Raw genomic sequence first — 26,352 nt, forward strand, 5'->3', positions numbered from 1 at the left:
TCACCATATATCCTCCATGTAATTAGGAGCGCTTTACGCTGACTTTTACAGCACAATAAATAAAGCGATAATTGCCGTAGACGCTGGACGCAACTTCCACAAAGCAGCAGGAAATACTCCCCGCTGATTTTGTGGTCAGAGTACTGGGAAGGTGGAGTACCGGAGCCAAATAAAACCGTAATTACTTTCCTCGATGAACAATACAAAGTGTCATTCTCCCATTTTTTTCAATTCCTCCTCTAGTGACTTTTGCCTTGTTAATCCCTTTACAAAAGGTATATTGTAGGAACTGGGGGATGCCCTATGCCCTTGGCTAATCCTCCTGCAAGCTAGCTGTTAAATTAGCTCTGTTCCAGGTCGGGCTTATTTTTTCTAGGTTTAAGCTTGTCGGACCCTCGCTGCCAGGCCGTCACAGCTGCATTCTCTTCCGCGCAAAATAAATTTGGACAGCAAGCAAAAAGCGCCATCCACTTCATTAATTCCTCATTTTTCAGAGTCAGTGAACTGTTAAGTGTATGACATGCTTTACTTGGAATCAAATTCACATGGGTGAAGACAGACATGATGCAACGGCAGAACTATGAGACCCTCATCATAACCAGCAGACAAAGCCGCCCAATGATCTACACGCAGGACAATCGCAACCAACAAAGATAAGCGGCAGATACACCGATAAGGGGTCTTCTGGTAAAGAAAACCCATTTTTATTTTTTTTTTTAAATGCCCAATTGTGAGCATTTCTGATAATAAAAGGTTTAAGACCCCCCCAGATCACACAGATCAGCATGCCCAGAACAACTCAAGGGGTGAGAAGGATCTTTAAAATTGTGGAACCAAAATATGGCCACCTTGTAACACCATTTTCTACATAATAAACCGAGTAACTTTGCAAATACATTTTTTTAATTACTTCGTACGGATACGGAGTATTCCTCAGTATTATACTCCAGAGCTGCATTCATAATTCTGCACTAGACTTCAGAGATTAAATATTCCAGCATTCCCTGCACAGAACTTGCTCCGGTGATCTGCATTCTTTGGAGAGCCATCTTTACACCAGGCACGGTACAGTAAGCTTTTAGGTATGTGCCTATCTCCAAGCTTGCTGACAGTTTCCAACGGCAGAATTATGTACATTTTGTGCCGATTTTCGCAGCTAAACACGTGACACACATTGCATATGCGTGCATTTTTACATGTGCACCCAGACTGCTTGCATTTCCTATGGAAGAAGTCTCCAGGCATCCTGGGAGTTGTAGTTTTACATCAGGGTACAAGTAATAAAGTACTTTTGGAAGGAGATGCAGCAAGTCACTCAGGACTGACGGTCTCCAAGGAATTCCCTACCTGTTATAACGTTGATGTCAGGGTAGTCATTCTCACAGAGTCCCACGGATTTACTATCCCTTTCAAAAGCTTCGCGCAATTCTTTCTTCACAGCTGCTGAGCCGCACAGTCGGTACAAACCGACCACCTGCAACAAAAGAAAATAGTGATGATCCATGAGTGGCGGTGGCAAAGAAACACGAACATTCATCAGACTCATCCCTTACGGCAACACTTCCATTGTACTGCGGAGAACTGAATATATGGCTTGGCATAGGAACAATTGAGTAATGAATTCTAGGATTCACTTATAAAAATGGTTTTGCTGATGCTTGAGATGTTCTGACCGAAGCAAAGTATTTGTCCACATATAAAATTTGGTACAAAATAATTACAATTGCTGTGTTTGGCCTCATTAACGGGTATGTCCTCTGAGCACAACTATAGTTTATAAAGAGAATTAGATCGATCAAGAGTTACAGTCTGTATTCGGGTTTATTCCCAAGTCACGTCACGATTTTTTCCGCAATATCGTAAAGCTTGTTGACAGACAGACCCCCAAAAAAAAAAAAAAATAGTTAGAAAGTTGCACCAAACACAGGGATACACATTTTTATAAATAGGTTTTCAAAGGTTTACATAGGCTTTAATCTTATACAGTAAAAACTGTCCCCCCTTTATTCTTGTATCTCCATTAAAGGGGTTGTCCAGTCGCTAAAAATTAATTCAACTCCCGGGACCCCCGCCGATCAGCTGTTTTAAAGGGGGTGCAGCGCTCGTACTCCTGCCGCTACGGCCATGTCGCCGATTTGCAGTGTGAGCAAGTAAGGCACTGCAGCCCCTTCAAAACAGCTGATCGGCGGGGGTCCCAAGAGTCTGACCCTGACCCATCAGCTATTGAGGGCCTATCCTGAGGATAGGCTATCAATTTTTAGCAACTGGACAACCCTTTTACATTTTTTTTTTTTACTTTGTATACAGGATACAAAGCCGCTGTATCTCAGAGCGCTCAGACCTGAATCTGTTTCTGACACACAAGATCCACCTGTTAATCACATCTACGTTATGAACTTAGATGCGATCGGTAACAGCTCGATCCTGCACACAGGACCTGCTGACACTGAACCCGTCAGTGCCGCTGACCTGATGGATACAGGTCTCAGCGCTAGATACAGCTGCTCTGTGTGCAGAATACAAAGCAGCTGTATCTCAAAAAGTAAAAATAATTTTAAGTAATAAGAAAGTCGCAGCAAACAAATTTTTATTGAAAAAAAAATAAAATACAACAAAAACACGTTTTTCAAAAGGTGTACATATCCTTTAAACGTACAGTGCCTGGTGTATCCAGCTCTGCAACCCACACCAATGTTGGGAAAAGGAGTCCCCTGACCCCCCCCCCCCCTTTGTACCGGGTGAGGTGGCTGTCAGCTGCGGTGTACAGGCGGAGAATGAATGGAGGGAGAGGCGTCTGTACGCGTGAGTCTCCCTCCGTATGGAGTTACGGAAACAGCCTTGCGCGCGACCACCTCTTCATTCGTTCTGCGTCTGGATGCGGCAGCCGCATCCCCATAGAAGAGGGAGACCCCTCCCGTTCTCAACATAGGTGCAGGTTCAAGAGCATTTATCAGATATTAATGACAAACTGCTTAACAAATATTATATCTTGAGAATGTCCTGCGACCCTCTAGGGAATCTGTTAGGGCCTACTAGGGGCAGGTTAAAAGGTCGGGGTCACCCTTTTTAGGGCGGGTTACCTCATCTATGCAGGGTGGCACTAGAATACACTCTGGTGTTTTGACCACTGCGTATACCTTGTATTATGTTTAGGTAGTGCCTGGTTTTATCTGTATATTTATTGCAAGGACTAGTGGTATGCTTTGTGCGATAAAGAATAGAATATAATAATGGGTCCTTCAAAATGCTGGATTTATTTTTTTTTAATCCGTGATTTAAAAAAAATAAAATAAATAAATAAATAAATAAAATAAATACACCAGCAAGGAATGCTGGTAGATTTCAGCTCCGAGGCCTGCAGAACAGTGAATGCAGCTCTAGAATATAATATTGCCTGTAACTCCAAATCAGCATGTGATAAGTAATGTATTTGCAGTTACTCAAGTTTTTACGTAGAATGATTCTACATGTAAACTGTAAAAAAAAAAAAAAGGTGTCTGAAGAGGAATATATGCCTTTTGTCTACTTTAATTGCTACAAAAAAACTAAATGAAAAAGCCTAATAGAGAACATGGAGGACTCGTTTCTTAGCAATCTTGTATGTCTGTTACAAATTGGTTCTAGTGTTTATACAGACTTTGCACCCGAGGACGGTCGCCCAGTAACACCCCCCATGAGGCCGACATCTGCCATCAACATGTGCAAACACTTATGTACAAGGACACCTGGCAGGTGCTAAATCAGAGACCATCAATTTTATCCTGAGTAAACATCACAGAGCGCTGTGTACTCCTTGTTATGACAGGCGCCAAGAGATCGACCGCGGTGCAGATTATTCCTGACAATATTTACAGGCCAATTTACTAGCTTAGTGTGAGAAACAAAGAAGGAAAAAAAAATATCTAATTCCACATTATAAAATGGTCATCATATGTAATAAAAGGGTAAAAAAAAAAAATCCTTCTGACTGCTCAGCCAAATCAATTATTAAAGCCATTTCTATTTACATCAGCAAGGATATTCTAAATGCAATGCAGACATCGGCCGCTGTGACATGTTGGCGGGCATTGCGATGGCCTGTGCCGGTAGGGGGTTTTCAGAATGGGCGGCCGCTGTCACACTATTCCGGTTACTAGCAATTGCAGAGAGTCAGTGGGTGGGTGGGATTAGACAACAGCGTTTCAGATGGAGGGTCCTATAGGACATGCCGATAGTGGGGCGTTCATCCTGGATCTGTAGGGAAACCATTACACTTGTCCTTTTGGACTATCTGGCCAGTATACAAAAAAACAACAACTGATAACAGTGGCATCCGTCACCCATGGGCTATAATGGCATCCGTTTAATGGATACGTCATGAAAAAAAGCCATGAAAGTCCTAAACTAGTCCTGTACTGGGAAGAAATATTAGTGCTTATAGCAGATACTTGGGGATATCACTCCCCTTGGACCCGTTACCCCTATAATTCAATGTGTTACCTTATTCTTCATGCTCTCAGCGAGCCTTACATGCATTTTTGTTGGTGGCTAAACGAAGCATAATGCTAAATCACTTCACAAAGGGAGACATTTATACACATGGACAAGCAAGAAATTAAACGTACTGCGGAAGCAAAAGCCTCGAAGTTCTTCCAGAAATGGAAAACTTTCATATGCAAACATTTCGAACCACACGAAACGCCAGAGTTGATGACCCCCTTTTACTGCACATCATGGGACTTGACTAGAGACATTGCTGGTATATCTAAAAGTTTAGCGAATGTTAGGAATGAGGTATTTACTGTTAAAGAGGAGCGGTCACCTGCCCAAAAAACTGCAGCTGACATCTCAGATTGCAGGCGCCTCACAGATTCTGCGTTTCTTTCTTCTAGCCCCCACCGTTCCTGAGATGTCGGGGCTGTTCGTTCTGGTGTCCGATATGCAAATGAGGCCTTTGACTGTCAAGTGGGCAGCGGGTAACACCTGTCACTTGATAAGAGGTAGCTGCCCATTTGAGACTCAAAATCCTCATTTGCACATCGGAAACCAGAAATAACAGCCCCGATATCTCAGGACCGGTGGGGGCTATTTAAGGAGGCATACTGGCTCAAAAATGTAATATCCCTTATAGCCAATAGGTGGCGGATACCACTGTTAGGAACCCATCACGGCCTACGTTTAATATATACGTTGGGAATTTCTCCTGGTTTATACTTCAAACATAGGTCAAAAAACGTGATGTTAAATGCCCCGAAAACTAGACAACCCCTTCGTACTGGCACCACATGAATACATCACATTAAGTATTGTAGCAGTGAGTAGAAGACACATTACCTGGCAGCCTCTCTTTTCTATTTCAATTATACATTTGTCCATGAGAAGTGGGACCATTAGCCCCGAATTTTCCTTCTCAACTACTTGACGAGCGTCGACCCCGAATATGACGGGTTCTCGATTCACTCCATGACGGTCTGCTGAGTTCTCCCACTGCTCCATGAGGCTCAGCTTCACATAGATTAAGCCCCGGGGCTCCAATTTCACTGCCAGCTGATGGGTTTTTATCACCCTAAAAAGTGCCGGCAGGAGGACAGTCCCGTGGCAACAAACTCTGTTCTTCTTTGGGGTTGGGTCCCAACTGAACACAACAAGTTTTAGGTGCTGGGCATTCTCCAGCTCAATATTAAAAGTGTGATCCATGTCTAGAAAGGAAGTCCTGCAGGTCAGCAAAGCCGTTCTGGCTTTATTCACGGAGTCAACCTGGATAGCGCAGAAGACATCCTTGGAGTCTATTCTTGGTGGCTTTAAATCCTCAGCTCCATAGAAATGAACGCTCAGGAGTCCAGAAACGTACCCGAAACACTTTGGTTGATCGGAAAAGCTGTAGTGCCGAAAGGCATCGATGTCCAAATCCAACTTTGCATTATTAGTCGATAGGGACTCCTTTCCCTTCGTCGACCCGCTCTCTGCTCCGTGTTTACTTGACTTGGCTATAAGTTCTGGGGAGTCGCCATCGCTAAGATAACCCCCTTTACTGGAAGATTTGGACGTGCCAGTACTTTTCTTTTTATAGCTGTGCTGGGAAGAAACGCTGCTATCAAGATGATAGCGACTGATCACGTTCCTGCTGGCGGCAGCGGCCGCTTGTCTGGAAGAAGATAAGGAGGCTGCGTGACCAACTTCATGACCGTTTCCTTTAGAGGTGGAAGACGGATGATCAGAGTTTGAATGACTCCATGACGTTCCTTTGACGCTCAACTTTCGACTGAGTTCCGGCAATTTTTTCATTTTCATAGACAGTTTCCGTACAGTCCTTGGAGATTTAATTTTATCTGGAAGGGACCAATTGATGCTTCCTCCTTTCTTCACAGGGTTGGGACTACAAGGAGGGGAGAAGTCAGCTGGTGCAGGGGAAATAACCTTTTGACCTGAAAAATAAAAAAAATCTTAGGTCTAGAAATGACTGATCACTGCTTCTAAACAGATAGTTAGATCTTATAGAAATATAAACTTCCCCTTTAAATCTAAGACCGAACAGAATAATCCACTACCAAGTAGATGATTTTATCCTGTGATGCAGCTAAGAATAGTCAGTGGGATAGTTAATATCATAACATAACACACTTAGAATTCTTCCTGGGAACAACTTAAGAGTACGGGAAAAAAATAAAATCTCTAGGGAGGGAACATGCTGTGGAATACAGACAGACATCGGACTGATGTTGTGTTGCTGTAGGACAGGATGGTGGCAAAATAGTCCGCCATGAGTCCAATGACTCCAAACTAATGCCAGAATCAATAAGTGGTTATTCGGCACTTTATGGGTTTTACCAGTTTCTCAAAAAGTTGGACAAAACCCAATATTGTTCCCAATGTCTTCCCACTGACACAGCCCCATTACCTAGTGACGTCACCGCCAATCTAAAGTGAATGGGGTGACCGCAAACTGTCCACTGCCGTTGGTTGGGCATGTTGGATTTTTACCTACCTGATACTAAAACGCAGCTGCTTAATGCTTTGTTGTACAAACCTTTGAAAAAATAATATGTTTAAAAAAAAAACCAAAAAAAAAAAAAAACACGTGTCCAGGGTGCAACCGTAAGAGTATGTTCACACACCCTATTTACGGACGTAATTCGGGCATTTTACGTCTTGAATGACGTCCAAAAATACGGCTCCAAACATCTGCCCATTGAAATCAATGGGTTTTACGATGTTCTGTGCACACGGGCTTTTTTTTTTTTTTTACGCGCCGCTGTCAAAAGACTGCGCATAAAAAGACGCCCGCGTCAAAGTAGTGCCTGTCACTTCTTGAGACGTAATTGGAGCCGTTTTTCATGGACTTCATTGAAAAACAGCACCAATTAAGTCCGTTATGGACGCCGCGAAAAACGCGACTACGAGCAATTACGCCTGAAATTCAGGAGCTGTTTTTGCCTGAAAACAGCTCCGTAATTTCAGGTGTAAGGGACGCTGACGTGTGAACATACCCTGAGATGGATACGATGATCGCCTACGAGGGATGTTTGGTGAGGAATGAAAGCAATAACGGGGATGAAGGAAAGACAGAGCGGTGGAGATGGACGAAGGACGTGTGACTGGATTGAACGAGTATTTGAATAGATTTTCTAATGTTAGAGAAACAATGGGGTAAGGGGAATATGAGAAGGATATGGAGAACACAACAGATGCGGAGGGAAGTAGTGCAAGTTCTTAGGATAATATCAAAGGCTGTGAGGGAACAGTTAAAAATATTTAATGTAAGGAAAGCACCAGGGGCGGATAAGATCAGTCCTCAGAACTTGTGCTGTTGCATTATGTGCCACGTTAGATTTATTTAATTGGTTGTATTTTATACGTAATTTGCGCTCTTTTAACGTGTGCAACAAACGGATGGTAATGTTTTATAACTCTGTGGTGGCGCGTGTTCTTTTTTATGGTGCAGTCTGCTGGGGGGGGGTATATCAGGGACGCGGAGAAGAATAAGTTAAGGAAGGTGATTAAAAACGGAAGACATATCATGGGTGGGTAGTCGTGTGCCGTTATTTGAGGAGGTATTAAGAAAAAGAATATAGGGGGAGATTAGCGCAATCATGTTGGCGGAGTCACATCCGTGGTGTAATATTTTGATCTATAACCAAAGTTGTTTTAGTCATCGACTCCTAAAGTTTCGTTGTAGAAGGGACAGATTTAGACGATCTTTTGTGCCTACGGCGATTACAATTTATAACAGGTCCGTATTAAAGAGTTAAATTGGGTATATTTATTGTTTTAACAGGCACGATGGGATGGAGGGAGGGAGGGAGGGTGTGTATAAATGTTGTATTGTCGTCATATTTCGTCAATTATTTGTGTTTTTGTGTTAAATTGTTAATGTATTGTAATTGGGGGGGGAGGGGGTCACAACTACAAAGTAATTTCCCTGTGGGGATGAATAAAAGTTTTATCTATTTATCCCCCATCCCCAGAAACACATGTATTGTCCTAGGGAGGTGTCAGCAGGAGATATCGGTGTATGGCATCAATATACCATGAATAACTAGGCAGCTTTGTCATTCAGGAGTCTGGGGAAGTTGAGTGACCACCTCTTTAGGAGCTGTCCCAGCGGTCATTCAGCTTCCCTCAAATAAAAATTAACTAAGAAACGGTTAAAAAGAAAAAAAGAAAATAAAAATTGTGATTTGCACCCCACAGTCTTACCCCTTTTTTCAGGATACTGTGCCAAGTGATAGTAGGACATGCAATGAATGGACAATGTGACCGAGAATAGAAAAGTTACACGTTACCCTGGTAAGAAGTTAATAAAACAATTAAAAAAGGCGGCAGCTGTTTCCCAGCAGACAGTAAGACTCTGTTCACACAGCATTAGAACCGGGAGACCTCTAGGCGTATACCCCAAACCTATCCACAGGCCCCGTCACCCAGCGTATGCCTAAAGCGTGTGTCTCTGGCATTTTTTCTGCGGTAGAGTCTACTATGCTATTCTATATAGAGAAATTATGTAAAAGAAGTGTTGTTTTTTTTTGATGTTATGGGAGCCTACGGGTGACCTATGTCCTGCACGCGGGTCCTTGCAGTCTCCCATCGGAGGTAGACATTGGGAAATCCTTCCAACAGACATCTCAAACAGTAGTCTTAAATGATATCCTCGTCTCTGGTAAGAGGTCCTAAATAGAAGTCCTGAAAATGGATGTGTGACCCTGAACGATCAACCTTGATTTCTGAGACCCTGAGCTAGATCTTAAAATCCCGAACCCAGGCACAGATCCGCAGTTTCCAGGAATAGCTACAACAGCATAAAAACAAGATAAAACACACGGGGAAAAAAAAAAAAAAAAAAAACCACCACATATCCGGGACATAAATGAAAAACATAACAATAAAGGGGCCCTGAACACATTCCTTCCTCAAAGTCACCGGCCTTAATCCCACGGCCAGCTGTTGTGAAACTCCCATCATTGCCTGAAACTGCAGCCTATATTCCAGCTATTGTGATACTACAACACCCAACATGCACTATCAAAAGCCTCGATTCCAGCAGTTTATAGCAGTGGATCCCAACTGCGGTGGCAACTACAATTCTCAACAAGTAGAACAAGCCAAGAACTACTAATGGACCGCAGGCAAATGCAGAATAGAGAGAGAGAACAACCTGCACTTATACAGATAGAAAAGAAGAAGAATATGTGACTGGTCTCCAACAAGTCCTCTCACATATAAGAGCGGTTTATGGAGGGGATGGGGGTGGGGGGCACTCACGTCACAGTCGGGCTATTTACCAGAGCAGGACAAAGCCCCTCTCATACAGCCGCAACAAGTCAGCATTACTGCTCGGAAGACCAGGATATGAAACATTCTCAGCTCTGCCGGCTCCATTAACATAACATGGCTCTGCTACACTGGCAAATTATATTACATAACAGAGGACGACCAGAGACCTGCAAATAAAAGGGAAATGAAAGACTTTACAGAAGTGCCGACCCAGCATGAAGTCCGCTGCAGAACCTCTTATGTATAATGTATCTGCATAGACACGTCCACAGACCGTCAGGCCAAGACCAACTACACAATCCTACCCCCGACATAAGCCATAGTCTATTCTGATGGAAGGATTTTTCAGAAAATATGTGCATAGGAATTGTTGGGTTCATGCAATCCCTTGTAAAGTGTCCCATTCGGGTATCCTGAGGTAATGCGGGAAGGTTGGGCTATCATCACCCCCGTCCATAAGCCAGAAAGGAGAGATGTTGCAAAGAGTGGGTCTGGAGGGCCCAGCCCAATCTGACCCTGTGCGATGCTACTTACAGCAAAGCCGACTTCAAGTGCCACCGAGTGCCCCTGTCAACAAGGGTCCAAGCAGCAACACCCCGTTAGTCCACTATTTATCCGGAACTTAGGCAAAATGAAAACCCCTTTGAAAGGTTTACAAGTTCTCAAGAATGGCCGGAGAATCGTGTGTACAGTCAAAGTCTACTAATACCGCACAGACGTTTCCACAACTCCCCTTTAATTCAATGAAACCTTCCTCTTAGGCCCTGTTCACATCGGCGTGGGGTCATTCTGTCGTTCTGCTCAGTCAGGGGAGCAGAACGAGGGAATGCCGGACGCAACGGATAGGTTGCAACACGGACACACCACTGGCGGCCAACTGAATTCTGGAATTCAATGATTTCCGCCGGCTCTAATCAGGTTGTCTGTGGTTTTACCAGGAACAAGAGCGCAGCAGTAATCTGTGAAAATGTGAATAGGCCCTAACAGTTTATCTCCTTTAACAAAAGGTGTGAGAACTGGTAACAAAACAAAAAAAAAAAAAAAGACGCAAAGGAAAAAAACTGGTAAACAGAGAAGGAGCGTCTCATTTACTGTGGTGTTAATTTTGCAAAGGAGTCTGTACATTTAGCACATAGACCACAATTCAGAGATAAGCGGCGCACCTTTAGCAGCAAACCAACAATCAGCTTATGCCTGTGAGATCTGATTACAAGGACTATACAGAGTCCTATAGATGCAGCAAATAACAGAACAATGAGGGGAGGGGACAGCAGAAATGGCTGCCTGCATATTCTGTCCATGCTTTGGGTACAATAAAGACATCCACTAAATTTAGTCTAAAGTCATAAAAGCCCAAAATGTAAACAACGTCAACATAGATAATCAATAATGAAGTCTTCTTACCAGGGTCAGGTGGTCCGCAGGCAGGTGGGTCTTCTGTAGACAGTGATGTTGCCATCTTGTACACAAATCTCTGCTTGCACAGCTGCACGCCATAATCCAGGGAATCCAAGGAATCTCCAGTGTTATCAGTGGCTGGCGACAGCGGCTCGCCTGGACCTGGCAGGCATCCTGGTCTTGCAGGTATTTCTGGCACGTCATGACCAGGTTCAAACGTGGTCAGTTTTGAGGAGGTTTTGGGGCAGATATAAGGTTCGTCATCCTCGGGGATTGGATTGTACCAAATTTCCCCTTCGTCGTCAGCATCATTGTCTTCACTCAGATCAGAGGCGCCAGCGGGCACAGCTGGTGTGGTGAGCTGACTCGAGGGCACAGCCCCCTGTGCTTTGCTGGGTGCATCTCTGTCTGGTCGCGATAGTTGTAGGACAGTTTCTTTAATCACTACACAACTGGAGTTGGAAGTTTGATAGCTCCGTTTATGGGTCTCACTCACGTGATGGTATCTGTGGGTGCTTTGCGTTAGCCAGTTCCGTTTCTTTGAGACCGTAATATGGTTGTTCTGAAGGTTGTGTTGGTTCACCTCGGTGACTTTAAGATCTCGCCTGATGGCTGCCGAGGTGTAGGTGTTCTCAATGAAGTCTGTATCAGAGATAGTAAAAAAGAGAGAGAGAGACTCAACGATGGTCAGTAATTAAGACAAAGCATAGTCAGTGTGGTGAAGGACTGTCGGGGAATCTAATGAAATACGGTTATCACCAGCGCCAAGTGAATTGGGATGGACACAGCAAACAAGTGCGCTACAGTCAACAGCTCGGAAATCAGTGAATTCTCTCCACCACTCATCTATGTCCGGAGCGCAAGACGAGAAGCGGTTTAAGCTTCGTTCACATCTGCGTCAGGGCTCCATTCCGGAGGAGATTTCGGTCGGAACGGAGCCCTGACTGACAAATGGAAACCATAGGTTTCCCTTTCAATGGTGACGGTTCCGGTGCCAATGGCTTCCGTTTGTCTCCGTTGTGCAAGGGTTCCGTCGTTTTGATGGAATCAATAGCGTAGTTGACTAAGATGGTGTGTAAACGAATCCAAAATATTATTATTTATTTTTTTAAACAAAAAAATAATAATAATGCAAAATCGCATTGATTAGCCGTAAGGATCCCTAACAATTAGGGGAACGGGTGTCTTATGTCTACAGTTGCAGGAGGAGTGGGCTGGCAGTGTACATGCCGGCTGTCTACTGCCACCTTGGCTCAGCTTTAGAGCAACAACGGCAGTAAACAGGACCCCAATTCTGGGGGGGGGTGGGGGTCATACCCTGCTCGTGATATTTTGGTGTTTTCAAGTTACTAGTTTTGTACGGATACAAGAAGCATCTCCAAGATATAATTTTAAAATGGGTTGTCCGTGCTTTCAATTGATAACCAATCTTTAGGATAGGACATTGTGTCTGTGACCACCGAGACCAAATCGGCAAAAGGAAGGGACGTAGTGAAGTAAGCTGAGCTGCATCCATACAACAGCAAACAACGCTTATCGATGGTAGTCGGACCCCCCCCACCATATCAAAGTCCTGGACAGCCTATAGCTGCAGGGAGGCTGTATTCCCTATAGATACCATAGAGAGTTTAAATAGCCCCCTAATCTACATAAGTAAACAGAGGTATTATAAAATGATATAACACAGATCGGGGGGGTCCAGGAGCTTCATCTCACAGCAGCATTCAACAAGGTGTTTGGCTGGAAAAAAAAAAAAAGTAAAAAGAGCCAAAAACGGCTTATAAAGATAGAGAGGACTACATTGCGGCCATTGATCAGGCTGACCCCGTCCTACTCCTACAGGGGAATTATTAATGCACAAAACATGTTCCGCATTCACTTCTATTGTCACGTACTCGCAGGCGGCACAATACAACAGCATTAAATCTTTGTTTTCCCAATCCATCCTATTAATGTCGCCCTGTCTCTAACCACGCAAAGGATAACGCGGAGATTACACCAGGCAATTTGTAGACACTGAGCAGGACTTGAGTAAAGCACAATCCTCATCCGGCCTCACGTTCTCCGGGAGGTTGAATATTGCCAGAATATAATTTGGCCATTCAGGTTGTTTGAAGTCCTAACAGAAAGCCTTTTGACGGTGCGCTGGGTACGATACCACGGGCAGGTTTATACTTGTGCTGCATTCCACGAAACGCTCAGTTCAGGACTGTAACAAATCGCTATCCCCAGCGCCGGCCAATGATTAACCAGAGGTGGTATTAATACAAAACAAATTAGTTCTATTCAATGCCAGACATCAGTTGTATTTTGCCAAAAATCTATTTCTTCATTTCTGGGAAATAAGTCCATCATTACAGCCGACCACCCAGCTTTTCCAGTCTGCCTAGTTGTGCAACACACCAATAGAAGGCAGTCTGGTCATTCAGGACTCTGGAAAAGTAAGGGTGTGTTCACACGCAGCAAATTTGTTGTGGAAAGGAAAAAAAATAATCCGTTCCATTAATCTGAATGGGGCTGTTTCTGCAACATGTGCATGGATTAATCATCAGATCAACAGGACAGTTGCAGACATTTCTGCCTCGTGTGAACATACCCTTGGAGTACAGACTCATTTACGCCCCCTATTGGGCCAGGATGTGGGCAAAAAGCAGCACTGACAAACAGTTAGAAATTGTATTGACGTTAACAATCATTTGAAAGCCGTGCCGATTTGCGACCTGGTGACTAATCTGGTTGATGGATGAGAATTATTTACAACCAGAGCGCTTATGGGAATTTTTTTTAATGTAGGGAAGTAGATTTGTGTTGCACCATAAAGCAAAAATGTTTTCTTGAACTAAAGGGTATGAGAAAAAAAAAAAAATTACTATACGGTGTATTCATTAATACTATCTAAGAGTATCTATAAGATGTCAAAACAAAAACATCCACTCGTTAAACGCCTGCAACTAAAATAGGTGAACTAGCAAAGCCAATCAGTGGCACGAGGGTGCAAATGCCATCTCGTTGTACCTAAAGGATAAAAAATAAAGAAAAAAAAAGGGACTGCAGCAGGATTGGGGGAGGGGTGACATTGAGAGAATGAGGCCTCATGTCTGGGTGACTTAACCTAGATCACCGGGACTAGCGTGATGACGTCTACCAATCGGTAGCGCACTCCTGCGCTTGATCCTGACAGCTCTGCAATTGTAGCCCATTCCATGCAGACGCCGGTAACAGGGCGCCGCCATGACACTTCCGGCATCCGCAATCGGAAGTACGTCACTCGTTCACGCCGGAAGTGACGCAAGCGCAAATTCCCAATGTGTAACGCACGCTATGAGCTGCAGAAGGATTGCCATTCAAAAGGAGGAGCGCACAGCCGGCAGATTTTTTTCACCTCAACTTTAACCGAAGGCTCAGGAGAAGTTAACGGGGTCCCAAATTCGAGGATGATGGGAAAATCTGAGGGGTGGGGGGGAGGGGCTATTTAACCTCTTGTGTTTGCTGTCCCAATAAGAGGGGGGAGCCCTAGACTCCTGTGGTGCTGTCATGGAGAGTTAGGCCTTATTCACACGAACGTCAGTGATACGCGCATGAAAATCACGCGCACCGCACGATCTATGTTAGTCAATGGTGCCGTTCAAACAGTCCGTGATTTTCACGCAGCGTGTCCGATGCGTAAAACTCACGACGTCCTATACTTGCCCGTTTTTCGTGCATCACGCACCCATTGAAGTCAATGGGTGCATGCAAATCGCGCACGGAAGCATTTTGTGTGAGGCGCGTGATTCGCGCAACAGTAGATAAAGGAATGAAGGAAAAACTAAAAGCACTTCCTTCAGTTATTTTTCTAAACATCAAAACCGCGTGTCATAAGGATGGCATATGCACGAAAATCACGCAGCCACGCACCATTCACTGATGACAGACGCAACTGCAACGCGCGCACAAAATGCACACATTCATTTGATTAAGGCCTAAGTGAGAAAAATGGACTGCAGCAGGATCGGGTGGGGGGGGGGGGTGACATTTCGTGGGTGCGGAGGCCACCAAGTATAAAGATACACGGAACGGAAACATTCACTGTACTTGTCAATTAACACCCTTCATTCATTGACCTTTCGGTTGGGAGCTTCCTCTGGTATCAGATGTACGGAGCTATTTTTATAATACATGTGAACTGAATGCAGGAAAGGCTCCGCCGTGAATTTACTGCGCTGGGTTTGCACCAACAATTTTTACATGAAAGCACCGGCTAGGTTAAAAGGAATACATCAGTCAGTCACAAAATAACATATAAATCTTGTATTTATCATTATTTTCTAATTGTCCGAATACAAATCCGCCTTGTTCATTGCTTAGAGAACCCGTCAGCTCTCCGGACACGTGATTTTATGGGGCATACAAATATTTACCAAAACAGACGAGTCTGGAGCATCTTTTGTTAGAACACTGTTGTACCGTTCCTCTGTTATTCCTCCTACAAGTTTATGAATAAATGAACCACTATGTCTTAGCAGTTGGGGGGGGGGGGGGGGGGAGGAATTGTCTCTATATAGACTAATGCCCCATGCACACGAACGTGCTTTTGCGGCCGCAATTCCCCCTGCAAATCGACGGGAGAATTGCGGCCCCATTAATTTCTATGGGGCCATGCACACGACCGTGGTTTTCACGGTCCGTGCATGGCCTGGGAGCTTGGACCGCAGAAAGAACAGACATGTCTTATTACGGCCGTGTTCTGGGGTCCAGGCTCATTGAAAATAATGGCCACGACCATGTGCATGGCCCACGATTTGCGGGCAGGTTCGCGGCTGACAGTCCGTTGCCGCCCGACCCGAAAATCATGGCCGTGCACATGGCTGCTGTCGTGTGCATGAGGCCTAACACTGTCCAATCAGTGGTCATATTCTCAGACTGTAGGAACACGCCTCTTAGGCAAGAGGAACCCAGTTGTCAATTAATTTCTAGGAGGAATAACAGAGGAACAGCACAATAGTTTCTCCAGAATCATTATACGGGGGGGGAATACAAATGTTTATTAAAACAGACATGTCAGGAGAGCGGACAGGTTCTCTTTAAGCTGTTTGGATGTGAAAAAAATTAAATAAAAAGCATTTACAATATACTTGTTTGTAAACGCTACATACTACAGTCGGTCATAGATAATCCATTGGCCATCATCTGATTCTACGACCATCACCCCTGGTGAACTACAGGAGGAAAGAACATGATCGGACGTGTAAAAATCCAACCGTTGCACTCCATGGATCATCATAAAAAGTGGAGGACCTTGGCCGACACGTCGCTGGTCCCGAAAAACACAAACTAAAGCCGGCTCCAGAACTGTAGGCCAAAACGTAATCTAATGTGCATGGGGGCCGTCTGTCTGTCCTCGGACATCGGGGAAAACAAGGATCAGGTAGGTTACATTTCAGCATGTCCGATCATTTATCATCTGAGAGATAAGGGGGAGGGGGGGCAGGCTGATCTTTCCTGCTCTATGGCAGAAAACATTTAGGCTCTGCCTATATGTGCGTGCAGATTTATGGAGGAGTCAGGGGAGATAGCCTAAAGTGAATGAACACCATAAAGTGGTGGATTAACAAGTACAGTGACATAGTTTTCAGGGGGGGGGGGTCGGTCTTCATGAGACAATAGTTTTAATCTTCTATAGTTAAGTGAACCTTCATGTTCATTCTCTGGTGACATCCAGCCACCATCAAAGCAACAATAATTGTCCGGATCACACTGTTCTGACCCTGGCACATCTTATCCAAAGCTGTGTTATAGAAGGTGGCACAGCACGAAACTGGCATGCAGCTGCCCTCTGATAACCATAAACTACAGCTAAACATGAAAGTCGAGCAACATTGTAGGCGGTAATACATTTACAGATTACACCGTCAGTCTGACTGGTTACAAGAAGAGAAAGCAAATACAAAGTCATAAGAAAGCAGAAGAGCCATAGTACATGGTGTAATTCTAAGGGTATGTTCACACGCACAGTCTTCAGACGTTTTACGCCTCGAATTACGCCTGAAAAGACGGCTCCAATACATCGGCAAACATCTGCCCATTGCTTGCAATGGGTTTTACGATGTCCTGTGCAGATTAGGTGTAATTTTACGCGTCGCTGTCAAAAGAAGGCACCTAAAAAGACGCCCGCGTCAAAGTGCATGTCACTTCTTTGGACATTTTTGGAGCAGTTTTTCATTGACTCCATTGAAAAACAGCTCCAATTACATCCGTAATGGACGCCGCGAAAAACGCGAGTACTGCAAATACGCCTGAAATTCAGGAGCTATTTCGCCTGAAAACAGCGCCGTAATTTCAGACGTAAATTTGTTAAGACGTGTGAACATACTCTAATAGTCCTGCTGTCAGAGCTAGATGGGAGTTGTAGTTTCACAGATTTCCAACAGCTGGGGAACCACAGGGTTGAAGACCAGAGGAAATCCACCAATTTGTAGATACATGTCAGAAGATCACATTTGGTGCTAACTGATTGCACATTTCCCAAACTATAAAGCAGTAATCTCCAGCCGTTACAAAACTACAACTCCCAGCATGCCCTGACAGCCTGCACGAAAGGAGTTTGAAAACTATATACATATAGATTAAAAAGGGGTTTTCCAGCCATAAAAAAAATTGATAACCCATCCTAAACATGGGCCATCAATACCGGATCGGTGGTACTCCGACTCCTGGCACCCCCGCCAATCAGCGGTTTTGAAGGGCCACACAGAGAAATATATTCGTTCCGCTCTCCGTACTTACTATAGTATCAGGGGTCACTTCATGCGGATTTATCCGAGCACCATCTGAAATCGACAAACAGTATAATCCATAAAGAAAGGCAATTGAAAAATCCAGCACTTCATCATGATGAAGTGCTGGATTTTTCAATTGCCTTTCTCCATGTTTTAAGGGCCGCTTGTACGAGCGCTACTTTCCCTTCATTACGGCCACTGCCGTAGGGTGAATCGGTACACTTGTAGCAGTAATTCACAGTAAGCGCAGGTAAGGAATGAAAGGGAAGCAGCACTGCAGCCCCTTCAAAACAGCTGATCGGCGGTGGTGCCGGGAGTCTGACCCCCACCGATCAGATATTGGCAGCCTATGCTCCGGACAGGACAAATTTCCTAGGACTGGAAAACAACTTTAATTAAGTTTTTTTTTTTTTTATTACTAACGCTACCCTCCAATGATGAAGATCTATGGGCTAATCTAGATATTTGACTCATTATTGCTAGGTTACACTCTACATATTCATATGGATGCCCGGTTGGCACCTCTACAGGCAAGTGATGGTCATGAGTCAGTCGCAATCCACAGGAATATACTGAGACCATAGGAACATACAAGAGCTGCACATCACAACTTCAGCGGGATTAGATCTAGTGACCTCGCACCTTACACGAACAGAAATGAACACTATAGTGAGTCAAGGGAACAGCCGTATAGCGAGTTTGTTTTTCTTCCCTCGGTCGAATAAAAGGCTATTTAGACATTTCTGGCTGCGGGCGAGAGCCGGGGTTACTGCTGCCGCGGCTCTTTCTGCATAAAGACCCTTTATTTCAGTGTTATGATAACGCGCCTTTTTTGTGAACACGATCAATCCCTATAAAGCACGAAGGACAAAGGCGGCACCAGTCAATGCCAGGAGGTGGCACTACAAGCTGGCACCCAGGTAAAAATGCAGCAATCAGCATTTCCAAGACCCCTCCATTAATATTAACAAAAACAATACTAAAATACTACAAGACCTTGAGTTGTCCTAGATATTGCTTAGTTCTATCTGGGCGAAAAAAAGTGGTCACCAAACTTTCTTAGACTCCCTGCGACAGAACTGGAGTCCTTGCCAGTACAGGTTTCCAGACCGATACTTATTTTTTGTACGTAGGGCGGCCCAGGAACACTTGGCAACGCTCCCTATAGTTACTGTTTAGGCCAAGTACAATTAGTTGGGGGCTGCGTTAGGACCATTCGCCGCAGATTGTCGTTTTTGACAGGAAATATAGTGCTGTGTATTACCCTTCAAAACGCCAATGGGGTTCGTAGTGCCCAGCGTTGCGTTATAAAAGGATGCCACAATGCAGGTGTGAACAGGGTCTTATATCTTGGAATGAACCAAACAGCATGTGAATGTCCCACCACTGCTTGTAAAAGTGAATAGATTAGCCCGGGGCCTGTATGAACATGGCTCCAAATTCCTGGTCTGCTTTGCCCACAGAATGGAGCTCTGAACAATTGGCACTGAACCGCAGGAATATTTACATTCACAACACAGCCAATTGGGATGAAATCCACCAATTTGCAGAAGGGATTTTTATTTTGCTAGCACATTCATTATTTATTTTACTTCCAGTTATACAGGAGGATGAATAACTGGCATTTATGGTTTCCATTTCCTGGACGTGTGATGGTTTTTAACCGCCATTTGTCATCAGTTTTTCATGAACGTTAAAAAAAAAAAAAAAAAAAATTCTATTTCATTCGTTAGTTTTTTGTTTTAGCCACCTGAAAACACCACAGTGCCCATGTAGATTGTGACACAATGCCACTGAAGATAGTGCCACGCCCCCTGTACATAGCACCCCTTGTAGATAGCTAAACTCCCCCTGCAGATAGCAGCGCCACCAGCCCCCCCTGCAGATAGCAGCGCCACCAGCCCCCCCTGCAGATAGCAGCGCCACCAGCCCCCCCTGCAGATAGCAGCGCCACCAGCCCCCCTGCAGATAGCAGCGCCACCAGCCCGCACTGCAGATAGCAGCGCCACCACCCGCACTGCAGATAGCAGCGCCACCACCCTTTAATGCCCCTTTCCTGTAAATAGCACCACTGTAGCTCCCTGTGGGAGCGGAATCCATCTGGCCAGATATGGATAGTGACGTCAGGGGTTAACTCTAAAAGCAGAATCCCCGGCCTGGCAGCGCTGTGGCCAGGGATTCCGCTCGAGGAGTCGCCCCCGACGTCACTGTCCATATATGGATAGTAACGCCAGGGTCTTCTCCAGTAGCGGAATCCCCCCCGGTTAGAGTGTCGGTTGAGATTCCGTTCTCCGGCACAGAGCGATCTGACACCGGGGACTCCGCTCCAAGAGAGAGCCGCTGACGTCACTATCCATATATGAATAGTAACGCCGGAGGCTTCTCCAGTAGCGGAATCCCCAGCCGACACTGTGGGGATTCCGCTACTAGAGAACCCCCAGGTGTCACTATCCAAATTGACATTAGGGGCTCTCTCCTCTCTAGAAGCAGAATTCCCAGCACAGAGCAATCTGACACCAGGAATTTCGCTCCTAGTGGGAGTTTAGGTGGCGCTATCTAACGGGGGGGGTTCGATGTTATTTACATCAGGGGGAGGGTTGCCATCTACAGGGGGGGGCTCTATTTACAGCGGGTATGGAGAGCCGCCAGTGGCTCCATCTTGGAGGGGAATCCCCGGCCATAGCGATGGCCGGGGATTCTGCTTCCAGAGGGAGCTTAGGTGGCGCTATCTACAGGGGATTTTGCGGGGGTTGTGTGTGGCGCAATATACAGTGGGGGGTGTATTCCAGGGCTCTTAAAGCCCCGCAGACATGAGTGTGCAGTGCTGCTCACATTGAAGCAGCACTGCACTCATTAAAACCCGTTCCATGCGGTCGACGTCTATATACGTGCTAACTGCACGGGGCACCAGCAGTTGGAACGTATGTAGCCGTATGGCAGTCGTGAAGGGGTTAATGTGAGTAATCGGTCTAGTTCTTTACAGAAGTGGTGGGGCTCAATATCATAGCTTAGGCTGGTTTCAGCGGGATGCTGTTAGTTTGGGTCATTAGATCCGCAGTCGGTCCAGGATTTGAGGTCGTAATATGGGCACAAAAATTTACTCATGTCACACTCGCGTGTAAGCGGCTTAAGCTTGTAAGCCGTCGTCTCCATACTGTGCCTGTCCAGTGGTTGCAAAACTACAACTCCTAGCATGCCGTCAGAGCATGCTAGGAGTTGTAGTCTAGCAACTGCTGAAGAGCCATAGGTTGTAGACCACTGCTGCAAGAGTTTGTAGCTGGAATTGAGCTGTCAAGTTCTAAGTACACCCGGGTTGGTCTAGCTCTGCCCCAATGGGTTAATGTCAGAATTATTGCCTCAACCTGCAGGAGTAGAATAAGGCCGAGTCTAGACGTGGAAGATTTGCAGTGCGGATTCCGCACCACAAATCCACAGCAGTTTGCAATACAATACAAGTGGATCGGGCTTTCAAAAATTAGAGCATGCTGTGGATTTGCCAAATCTGCAGCATGCTCATTCTTGTGCAGGAAAAGCCACAAATTTTCGCCCTCTGGAATGCAACAATTTGTTGCGGATTGGTGGAAAATTATCCGCCACCTCTGGACACACTCCAAATTTTGCATGGCTGTTCAGGGGACAAAAACACGGATTACTTTTAGTATCATGTATTCTGCCATGGTTTGGCTTCTCTAACCCCCAGGAATCAGCGGCCGCTACAGGGGAAACGTAGCGTTACATGGCAGCCAGTCAAGTGACTGTAGCGGGTCCGCCAGACCAGTTTATGATGTCTATATGCCCCAAGTTTGGTATTGAAGTCAGTCTCTATCACTTGAATTTGGATAAACTAAAATCCAAAGACAAAGGCTGCGATGTTTCTGAAAAAAAAAAAAATAACGTAGACCCCGTCTTCAAATCCCATAAATCTCCAATTAAGGGGGTTATCCAGGATCAAGAAAAAGAAGGCCGTGTGTGTGTGTGTGTGTGTGTGTGTGTGTGTGTGTGGGGGGGGGGGGGGCTGACATACAATAATAAAAGCATTACTTACCTTTTAAATCTAGCGCCACCACCTTGGTGATCCCCGCCGGTCTTTGCTTACTGAGCGGTGTCAATGCACATGACTGCTGCAGCCAATCACTAGTCTTAGTAGTGGCTGCAGAGGTCACGTGACGTCCTCACTGCAGCTCCGTAAAGATCGGTGGGGATCAACGGCGCATTTTTCTATAAAGCAAGTAATGCTTTGATTATTTTATGCCATATGCCCCCCTCTTTGACCTGTTTTTTCTTGATCCCAGACAACCCCTTTAAGCAGCTCTGTAATATACCTTGGTAGTAGACCAAAAAGGTAAATCTCCACTTTCACCACAATTCTACCGAGGTGAAATCTACAAGTGACATTACTGAGGCGGGAGGCAGGAGATGCCTCCTATTCCATAGTGGTCCCCTGCACAAAGGCTGGCCAGATACAGAGATCGTTGTTAATCTGAATCTGTTGTCTCCATCGGTGCCCCCTCTGTTACAGGTTACAACATTTAGGCTACACAGTAACATTTGGTTACACATAAAAGTCACGGTAAAAGTTGCAGGAGTACTGTAACGCAACTTTAACATTTGACTATATGGATATTGAAGAATATGACATCAGCTGCCATTCCCAGCAGACATAAGGTTTAAGAAAAATCGAATTAACGAGCAATATCTTAGATCCTGAGATGCTGCACTTGACCTCAGCGCTGCTTAATCCTTCATTCCTAAAAATACAAAAACCGCTTGCGGCAAATGGACATCCGATACTCGGCTTTGTCCTAAACCCGCATCCATGCAAAAGCGTCTATTCTACCTAATTGTCTAACCAAGGGACAAATTGTTACCTGCACCAGTATATAATTTGCCTGCTGATCTCAGAGGCTTGGAAACAATCCACGGCTCAGAGTCCTAATCTGAAAACTACGCTGGATATTTCCTTTAGTTATTACGCCAGTCTAAAAGGCAAAAAAAATAAAAAAATCACTTCACAGTAAAAAGAAAAAAAACACAAGACCAAATCACAGCGATCTAACCCCAGACTGGGCACTGAAGGGTTTCTGAAGTTAACGGGTCTCGGGCAGCGCGCGCGGCTTTATCTTTATATGGTATTAACAAGCAGAGGGAACATAGGAATTTGCTTTGTTTAGTCTGCGCTGTGACAGTTACCGCTTCCTATATACAAAAAGTAACAAACAATATTTGATACGTTGAATTTATGACACAAGCAAATCATAAAGTATCCAAATCTGGGGGGGGGGGTGTTTGCTGGCATGTAGTAAAACCAAGGAGAATATTTTCCATTCCCTCGGCAGGACTGGTGAACACTGTGTGCTGTGTATGTGACTTTATTGATGGGTTAACCAATGCAAATAAAGCAAGCGCTGTGCTGATCTACAAAGAAGGCTGCTATTCAAACACAGCAAGAATATTGGAAACGCAGGCAACAGGGAGGATATTGGGGCTACAAGTTATTGCAAAAAAACATTTGAGAGGTTTCGCATGCATTACTAAGAGACTGCACCCAAGTTGAGGGACACAGAACACAACCCATCACCAAGTCACCCATTAGTACGAACACCTTGGAAGTTATTGAACCTGTAACCCCATAAAAGAAGAGAAGATCGAGAGGTCAGTTGTTTTTCAGGCCTGGAGCTGGGCCCGTGGTGCCCTGCTCGCCTACCTGATTTGTCCTGAAGAAGTTCAGTTTTGTTGCCCATATGGCTAGCCTCCGACTTGCAAAACCCTCCGCCGGCTTTTTGGGACGATCCGATGAGCCGTTCCTTCATTTCCAAAGACAATAAGCGTCCTTTGTACATCCACTTTTGCATTTTCTTGACAGTGAGTCCCGAAGGTTTGGGTAAAGTGCTGCCCTGGTCTTCCATGTTCATCACTACTGCATGATCACCATTCCTGCGGATGCCAAAATCTCCCGGTGTCTCAGAACGAGACTCGATGCCACTCTCAGAGGGTCTCCAGTTCACAGAGGATAATATGTCTCGGGGACTGCCCTCGCTGCTGTCTACATCAGCCTGGTGGCCAACAGAGCCCTGACTGTGCTCATAACCGCACTCTGAAGACAAGCGGCTATTGACGGGACTGTACCTGATCTGACTATCACTGTGGCACTTGTGTAAGGGCTCCAGAGCCGGCAGGGTATATACTGTATCCGCACTTTTGCTAATTCTACGCATTCTGTTAAGCTGGGTCGTCATTAATGCATTCAGTGATGCTAAGTCGCTATGGGACACTTGTTTGGGACTGGCCTCATCTGAGGACCACACGTCACTTTCCACGACCCTTGCGGAAGACTGTGAATAAACACTATCTTGGGACTGGGAGCTGGAGGGACACGTTTCTAATTTGGCTTTGGGGTTATGGCTTTCAAGGGGCATGTCATGCATAGCATGAATTAATAAGTAATAAGCCTCTTGCAATTGAGACCTGAGCCGGTCCGTTTCCAGGTAAATGTCCAAACTGCCTTTTCGGTCCTGGTTGCCATAATCGGCTGCAGTCCTGTGCAAGAACGGTGTCCTCGGTGACAAAACTTCAGTCCCTGTATACAGGTTATTACACTGGGATTCATGGGTGCCAGAGAGCAAGAGATTCTCGTTATCATAATAATCATCCTCCTCACTGTCCTCGGAATGGTTTTGGGTGCCCCCATAAAAAGATCCAGCTGCCAGGGCCAAAGGTGGGTTATGGCAATTGACTGGGTTCCCCCCAAAAGTACCAGAGTAACGCTGCTCAGTTGCAAAGAACCCGACACCCATAGGGGGGACTTGGGGGACCCTGCTCTCTGGCAGATGCGGATATATAAAATTCAGGGGGGATGGTGCACTGTGGGGTGGCCAATGTTCCTCAAAATCAGGGCTCAGGCTATAGGGGGCACTATTTGGGGGCTTTAACGGAGGGGCAGACAGGACCTGATGCCCAGCGTAGGAATAACGTCCCTGACCATTCAAGTCACAAGAGAAGGGGTGAGCGCAGGAGCCATGGGGTTCAAAATCCATATTACTGTAGTGTGAATGTCTGCACCCCCCAGAGTCTCTGCACCCCAGCGCTGTCATCTCCCAATGGGAGGGACGATTGTCATTATTATTGTTGTGGTTTTGGGAAGACCATCCTGCAGCGGCCCCTGTCCTGCTCTGAGGGGGGTGCACAAGAGACCCCAATAAAATCTCAACAGAATCCCCTACACGGCACCCCATCTCCTGCTCTGCAGTGTCTGCTCTGCGTCCCTTATGTTGCTCTACTACTGTGCCCCCCGTTATAGAGTCTCCGTTATAACTCTCTGGGGGTCCTGAGGTGCTTCCCCCTGCAACGATCCCATTACACTTCTCGGGTGTCTCTAGCCTATTCGGGTGTGCGGGCACCCTGCGCCCACCGCCCCCTGGCTGCTCTTTACCTTCTCCGTTAGAGAGTCCCCCCGCCGGCCCCTTCTTGGATCTCTTCCCCCGCAGTTTGGATAAAGTCCTCCGCAGAGGATCAGCCATTCCTTCCTAGTGCCCTCAGCAAGAGCTGCCCCGGGCGGCGGAGAGTCCGTGAGAGCCCGGCTCCATAATATCCCGTTGTCCCAGGCGGTATACCACATGTACTGGGTGAGGTTGTTGTGAGTGTCCCGGCTGCTGTGTCCGCTCCGGTTCCCGGCTGTACGCTGTGTGTCGGGGCCGCTCTCCGGGGCTCCTCTCCCTGCACATACTTGGAATATTTCAGGGGTGAGAGGCCGAGTGTCGGCGCCTGCGCATTGCACGAGGGGGCGTGGCCCGGCCTGCGCTAGGCAGCTGTGAGGGACCAGACCAGGTTATCTAATCACGTGATTTGCAACCTGTGGCTCGTCAGCTGTCGTAAAGTTATAAGAACTCTCAGCATGCTGGGAGATGTAGTTCCACGGCGGCTGAAAGTCACAGTGGCTGCAGTGTACAAAAATATCTAAGTCATATACCATAATAAACTGCATACAAAACTTCTGCCTCATATGCAGAATTTACATGACAGACATAGGAAAACCCTGACTTATATACACAGCCCTGGACAATTGTGTGAGAGTAAATAATATAAAGGATAATATTTCTATATAAAATAAGAGTATAATGTACCCCTAAAAAATCCTGGTCCTTTTATGTCAAATCCTGTGTCGAGGAAAGCTGGGTGACAACTATGTTGCCTGCCCTTACATAGCCCATAGGGGTTTCACCCCGCTTTCTCAGCACCCTGAATGGTAAACCCATACCTCCCAACTTTTGAATTCGGAAAAGAGGGACATTTCAAGCCACGGCCCTAACCACGCCCAATATCCCGCATCAACACATCAAATCTAGGCCAGATCCTTCTGCAAATAACGCGCGCACATTCTCACTGCGGATCTCTAGACTGTCTGGATATCACAGATATTATGGATCCGACTATGTCGTCTTTGTGATACTTT

The 26,352-nt window shown here is 45.6% G+C and overlaps 1 protein-coding gene across 2 annotated transcripts in view; it reads right to left on the bottom strand.

The window, feature by feature from the left end:
• Nucleotides 1–25,649, bottom strand: part of SYDE2 (synapse defective Rho GTPase homolog 2) — a 38,458-nt gene extending 12,809 nt beyond the window's left edge. Inside the window, exons 1-4 of one of the 2 annotated variants that reach the window (XM_075832944.1) lie at nucleotides 25,333–25,649; nucleotides 11,152–11,787; nucleotides 5,314–6,404; nucleotides 1,348–1,474 (exon numbers count right to left, since the gene is read on the bottom strand). In XM_075832944.1, coding sequence (XP_075689059.1) covers nucleotides 1,348–1,474; nucleotides 5,314–6,404; nucleotides 11,152–11,787; nucleotides 25,333–25,420 — 1,942 coding nt within the window. In that variant the 5' untranslated portion in view covers nucleotides 25,421–25,649. Of the gene's footprint in view, nucleotides 1–1,347; nucleotides 1,475–5,313; nucleotides 6,405–11,151; nucleotides 11,788–23,607 lie in introns of both variants that reach the window. The other variant, XM_075832943.1, reaches the window with a different exon arrangement.
• Nucleotides 25,650–26,352: the final 703 nt, after the last annotated feature.

This window comes from Rhinoderma darwinii, chromosome 7 (assembly GCF_050947455.1).
Source record: "Rhinoderma darwinii isolate aRhiDar2 chromosome 7, aRhiDar2.hap1, whole genome shotgun sequence".
NCBI classification, from domain to species: domain Eukaryota; kingdom Metazoa; phylum Chordata; class Amphibia; order Anura; family Rhinodermatidae; genus Rhinoderma; species Rhinoderma darwinii.